Source organism: Marmota marmota, unplaced genomic scaffold, assembly GCF_001458135.2.
Source record: "Marmota marmota marmota unplaced genomic scaffold, marMar, whole genome shotgun sequence".
NCBI classification, from domain to species: Eukaryota; Metazoa; Chordata; class Mammalia; order Rodentia; family Sciuridae; genus Marmota; species Marmota marmota.
Window position 1 is genome coordinate 39,989,484 of NW_025999968.1, and position 6,795 is coordinate 39,996,278.

General features: G+C 37.5%; 1 protein-coding gene across 3 annotated transcripts in view; it reads right to left on the minus strand.

Annotated features, from left to right (window-relative positions):
• CUNH21orf91 (chromosome unknown C21orf91 homolog) overlaps positions 1–6,225 on the minus strand; it is a 29,247-nt gene extending 23,022 nt beyond the window's left edge. Inside the window, exons 1-2 of one of the 3 annotated variants that reach the window (XM_048803525.1) lie at positions 6,115–6,225; positions 4,939–5,072 (exon numbers count right to left, since the gene is read on the minus strand). In XM_048803525.1, the coding sequence (XP_048659482.1) occupies positions 4,939–5,065 (127 nt within the window). In that variant the 5' untranslated portion in view covers positions 5,066–5,072; positions 6,115–6,225. Of the gene's footprint in view, positions 1–4,938; positions 5,073–5,685; positions 5,935–6,114 lie in introns of those variants that run through there. The other 2 variants (XM_048803526.1, XM_015478656.2) reach the window with 2 other exon arrangements.
• Positions 6,226–6,795: the final 570 nt, after the last annotated feature.

Consider the following 6,795-nt stretch of genomic DNA (forward strand, 5'->3'; position numbering starts at 1 on the left):
TAGCCAGTAACCTGAAAGATCGAAATCGGGTATTAAAGGAAGGTAGAAGAGAAAAAAATATATGTATTTCTTACATAAGAAATACAAATATTCATTTTTTTCCATTATATTTGGATTTCCTGTTACATACTGACCTAATTCCTAACAGATATATCTTCAAAACCAAAATTTGTGTATGATTTAAACTTGTTTTTACCAGATTTTGTTAGCTTATTTTCAATTACTTTTCTTTTAAAATATTTTAATTTAATAATAATTTAAACTTATCACCAATTCAGCCCATGTTCCACTTTTATCCCTTCTGTCCAAATAATCAAGTTTTACTATTAGAACCATTTAAAAAGTACTCAAATGTATTTAAAGTGACAATCAGAGGCATTTAAGGAGAAAAATAAACCTTTCAGTATTTAATTCCAAGTATATAAAAGAAAACCAAGATAAAGGTCAGAATTTGTTAGGCTTCATATTTAAAATGCTACTTTAAGTTAAAATATGATGTTGTCATTATATGATGAGAAACAAGAGAAAGACTGAATTTGCTATTTACAGTTTAGGGTGGGCCCTTTTACTTACATGCAAAGATGATATGTCAGAAGTAGGACACAGAGAAAGACTCACAGATCTTAATCAGTAAATAACCAGTTCTGACTTCCAAATTAAGTCAAATTTAACACTAAGATTCAAACTGATTCCTGACTATTAACCATGACCAGTATACAGTCAAAATCAGAGAAGTAAGGAAGAATAAAAGCCACTAGGTGCGGTGGTGCATACCAGTATTCCCAGAGACTCAGGAGGCTGAGGCAGAAAGATCACAAGTTGCAGATCAGCCTTAACTTATCTCAAAATAAAAAAATAAAAGAATGAGGACACAGCTTAGTGGAAAAGTGCCCCTGGGTTCAATCCACAGCACTGCCAAAAAAATAAAATAAAAAAAAATAATAATAAAAAGTGTGTTTACCTGTGCCTTAAACAAGAGAAAACACCTACAAATTTGTATTGCTGAAAAGATTACTAAGGAGCTGAATTTGCTTCTGCTTCCTGGAAAGAACACTTAGAATGAAAGAAGTCCAAGATGGACTACACAGAGAGTGGCCAGAAATATGCTAGCTCATCAACTAGCAAGGTCAACTTACACTGAAAACTTTGTTTGCTTGATATAATAGGAATCAGTCCAATCTTCTAAAAGAGATTTTCTCCATAGAAAAGAAAGCAAGTTAATTATCAGAAAAAGTAAAAATGATCTTAGAACTATTTGCATAATTTTCTGACACAAAATGAAAGTAGAAAATATGAAGTTACAGTATTAAACCCTGGATTTTCCCCCTCTGGTCTCTCTCATTTCTGACTGTTACATTATATTTGAGTTTATTATTGGCTGCTGACTATTCTAGGCTGCCTTGCTCTCTGCCTCAGCTAAGGGAATAGTAGTGAATAGCTTCAGAGATTTTACCACGGTGATCTAGATGTGTATATGGTCATTAACATGTATGAAAAAATGTGGTGTCTCATGTCAAGATTAGCCCATAGGTAATAGGAAGTTTAGAGTGTCTTAGTGCCAAGGTTAGGCCACAGGGATTAGAAAGTTTATGCATCTGTCTCCTCATCTTAAAAGTTGACAAATTACGCTAATAATGAATTATAGGCTTAAAAAAAAATCAACTTTGAGAACATTTAAAAACATTTGTCAAAATCCATTTTTTAGATCCTTGAAACATATCATCTATGGTTGGAAGTACATAAAAGTTAGATACCCCATTCCTTTTAACTACTGTGAAGTCACAGAAAAAAAAGACAACTTAGAGCCATGCCCAGAATACAGAATCTCTGCAATAAGATCAGACTGTCTTTTGTTGTTACTCTTTTCTTCCTTTGTTTTGGCTTCATAAACCTATGCAAACACATAGCTTTTAAACAAGAAGCCAGTTGATTAGTAGGAGACTGGTGTAATTTGATGTAAATCCAAAAAGTATAAACTATTATTTTTATTTATTACAAATGTGTGGACTCAAAACTATCTTAACTGTTAACATTCCTCAAAATAATTTATTTTTACTAAGCCTCATTGTGGAAAAAACGAAAAGCAGAATTATTTAGCTCAAACTTAGCAGTTATTAAACCACAAAACCAGGTGACTATGGTATTACCATACTACAAAGAAAATTATACCAAATTACTAGTTAAATGTCATGTTTTAAGAGCGAGAGTGACTTTTGACTGGCATTGTGTTGAGAATTTAGCAGTTGAAAAAACTCTTTGAAAAGGTATTCTAGGAGCGTTTTTTGGTTTTGTTTTGTTTTGTGGTGCTGGAGTCTTGAGCAAGCTAGGCAAATGCTCTACCACTGAGCCACATTCCAAGCCCCCCAAAAGTTTTCCTAATGAAGAATATAAGCAATAATAATCTGGTATGTGATTGCTTTACCACTCTTTTTCTAATTTTTAAAAACCTGTAAACTGATATAAAAAGTGAAAATCCACAAAATATAGAGCTGGAAACAAACACTAGATACCTTGAGAAGAAATTTAAACTATTTTTTCCTCACAAAAGTTAAACTGGCATTTTAATACACAATATCTAAAATACACATAGAATATCAAATGAAGTAGTTTAAGTTCAAAATGAGAATGGTTTTTGTCTTTCAAACTGTAACAGTATTACTTCAAAAACATAGGACTTATGCTTACATATCAAAAGCTGAAATGTTTACAAAGATGACACCTGAGGATAGTTTGTATATTTTCTATATAATGATTGAGAACCAGTTAAAAGGCATATTTAAAAAGGCTAGAAAATCAATTATGAAAATTTAGGTTTTGCAAAAAAGTTTTAATATAATGTGAACCCCTCTAATGATGACTTAGCAGGAAGCACTGGTTAGGAAAAGCTGGCAGAACAAACAGCAAGTATAACGAACTGTAATTCAGAAGGACAGGTTTCTAACATCAGTCTTAAAATTAAAATAACTATTGATAGTAAATAAATGGATTATATACACTAGAACCAGATGGCCATGCATCAAAGCCCAGGACTGTCAATTATTAGCTGTATGACTTCAAAGTCCATTTCTTAGGTCTCTAAGGTTCAGTTCCATCACATTTAAAAAGAATAATCACAGTAGTCATTCCAGAGCTATTCTGAGCAAGATAATCCATGTAAGGTGCTTAGTATAATACCTGGTACAGAAGTTTTCAAAGTAAATGCCTGACATAAAACAATAGCCTACCATCACCACTACAATAATCTTTAGCAGTTCCAACTGTCTTGCCCTCAGTTTCCTCAGATGTAAAACACGGGGTTTGGGCTGGATAATTTCTAATGTCTCTGCTTATCTAAATGTGAAATTCTACAACACATTGGTATATCCAGGGCCAACTCTATTTCCAAAGAATATTAATTTTATATCTTTTACTCTACTATGATTAAGAAAATAGTAATTTAAATGCTATAGAACACTACTTTTACATCATCCTTTTGAAATTAGTTATAATTACTACATTCATTAAAGCCAAAGTTATAGGTATTCTATATAACTCACAGGAAATCATGATGCTCATCACATACTATTTGGTGACTACACCATTTCTGAATAACAAGTCCTAACAGGAATTTCAAGGTACATAATCATAGTGTGTGTGTGTGTGTGTGTGTGGTGTGTGTTCACTATAAGAACATTTCAGGGTTGGGGTTGTGGAACACTGGTCTAGCATGTGTGAGGCACTGGGTTCGATTCTCAGCACCACATAAAAATAAAAGTCTAGCAACAACTAATAAAATATTTTTTTTAAAGGGAGAGAGAGAGAGATAGGGAATTTTAATATTTATTTTATTTAGTTTTCAGCAGACACAACATGTTTATTTGTATGTGAAGCTGAGGACCGAACCCAGGATGCATGCATGCCAGGCGAGCGCACTACCGCTTGAGCCACATCCCCAGCCCCTAATAAAATATTAAAAAAAAAAAATTTTCATATCTCTTAATAAACAGAAGAAATAAAGATTAGGAAAAATTTCAACAGTCCAGGAAAAAGGAACTGCTAATATTTAGAAATAGTCCACACACAATCTAAAGGTCTAATAAAAATCCTCCTACTGATAATCTATCGGTTAAAAGTCAAAATTTAAATTTTAGGGAAATTTTTATTTTTGCAGGAATATTAATTTTTTTTTTTAGTGCAACTAAAAAATATCTAAAAGGATTGAAAGTTTTAATATAACAATGTCAAGATTAAGGAAACATATCTCACGTTTCCTGGAAGCAAATGATTGATATCCATAGACACATTAATTGTGGACCAATACAAATACCTTCAATAAGAGATTTTTTAAATCTCTAGAGAACTTTTTTCTCAGGTATCTAAGTAATATTATTAAGAAATTTTATAAACCTTTTTAATTTTTAAAAATTACCAAGTGTGTGTGTGTGTGTGTGTGTGTGATCACTGAAAAGAGTTTATCAAAAATTTCAGAAACAGGGTGCATGAATACAAATGGCAACAAACTAAAAAAAAAAAAAAAAGAAACATTTTTCCAGATGATGGAAACACTAAGGGAAGAGTTCGAGCTCACTTCTTTCAGGTACTAGCATGGTAGGACCTAATTACATTAGCTCATCAATTAAATGGTATGCTAGTTCTTAATACACACAAGGGAATGCACACACACATTTAATAAGATCTCAACCAGAAAACATGTTTAGGAGGCAACATCCATACCTTGCTTTTATATTGACAAAGAGGGGACTGGTATGCAGGTGTTTAAAAACAAAGCTCTCTCTTACATTCATCATTTCAGCTTCATTTCCCTTTTAATCTCCACACTTTATACTTAGCACAATTTCCAATCATTCAATAAATGTTAATTTTACCTTATAACCAGTTCAGCATAAAGTAGTTGTGTAAAATTCATGTCACAAATTTAAATCTATACTATGTTCTTACCTTCAATATTTAGCTCAAAACAAATGTGGCAAAAGGAGAGTGTTTCTTTGTCTGTTCCCAGTTTACAAACGCTGCAAATATTGTCATCATCCAAATCAATGTTTACAAACTGCTCCTCTTCGTTCATACTGCCCCTATTAAGAAACAGGAAAGTTATACAATTTCGAGAACTTGACATTATGGCATGCAATATCTGACAACTTCTAGGAAACAAGAAAGGTGCTCTCCCCAACAGCCCCATCACACAAGCATCGCCATACTTGTAGTTCAATATCATACTTTTAATGTGGAAAACCACAAAGCCAAGTAAAAGCCTGGCCACAGGTGACACTACATCCATCCATCCACCCACCCCCTTCCCATATTTCACTGGGCTATGGGGATCTAAAGGCAAAAGCTCTGCGGGTATTCTAGTCCTCCCTCTTCGTCCCCAGACCTTGAATAATCATACTTAGCGCGGTCTTTCAGCCCGCGTTCTGTCAACCAACTTAACCCTGTTAAAAGCAGAAAAAGGACCCTGCTCCAGGCACTGCTTTGCTAACTTCATTGTGGGAACCTTAGAGGCGTTTTGCTAACTCGGCGTAGCGAGGCTTCCCATCGAAGGTCTGCGGCAGGGAAAGGCACGTGGGAAGGTGAATACCCGGGGAAGACGGGCCCCGTCCCGGATGCTCGCACCCAAAGTCTGACGGCGACCAGTGAGGCACGGCAGAAGGGACCCTAGTTGGGGTCAGGGCGGGAGAAGGGTACCGGAGCCCGGCTGCCGGGAGCGCCTGTCCACTCGCCCCGGGTTTCCTCCCACTCGGAAGGCTTCCGAGGGCCACAGCAGCCCGTCCGTCAGTCTCAGCGTCTCGGGAACCGGGTCACCATCCGGCCTCCAGCACTGGGGGCGCACGCCCGTCCCTCAGACAGCCTGGACCCACGTCGGTCTTTCGGTCCTTAGGGGCACTCGGCGCGCAGCAGCGATAGGGGCTATGGGACGAGGGGCTCGAAGGAGGCAGGACGACCCGGGAGNCCGGCGCCATGCGGGGCATGCTGCGGGGAAGAACGGCGTGACGCGGGGTAAAGCCCTGCGCTCGCAGGAGGGCCGCTGGCCAGCTGCTCCCATGCTACACCGACGACACACCTTTGACTCGAGTTTTATAGTGGTCGTAGGTCTGCTTGCCGGGGTCTCCTTACCGTTCAAAGGAAAGTGGCTCCTCACACACCCCTCTTCGAAGTGCATAGATAGATAAGCCCGTTACTACCTCCCCCTTCAGCGTAGTGGAAACTACTGCCCTGGGGCGCGGGCTGCCGCGGTGGGGGCCTGGAAAGTGATGGGTGAGTGGGAGAAAGGGACCGAGATGCGTGGGTTGTGGCACTTGAATTGAAATCAGGAGACTAAAGCGAAATACTACCACTGAACTTCCAATTAGATGCCCGTTAACTTACATAACGAGGGAAAACTTCATATTTTACGTATCTTGATTTAAGCGTAGTTTAAGTACAGAAGCTTCTTCGTTGAATATTCATTTTTGATGGGGCGCCCCTTTCCCGTAATATGGTACATTCCTTTCAAACCCCCGGGAGTAATCCCGAAGCCCCAACTCTCTCATGTTTAGGTCCTGCCTCTTTCTCAAACTCTGCTGGACTTTTAAATTCTTTCTTCTTTTTTTTTTTTTTTTAAGGTTACAGTTCTTGTAATACTTTGGCGTATGTTTTCTATTGTGTGTTCACAACAGCCTAGGAAGGAAAAAACGGGAACTGTTTTCTCATTTTGCAGCCTACAGTGACTAACCCAAGTCGTCACCGTTACAAACTGAGCTAGGATTTGAACTCAAACTCAAGACCACTGCTTTCCACAGCATCATAAGCACCTGT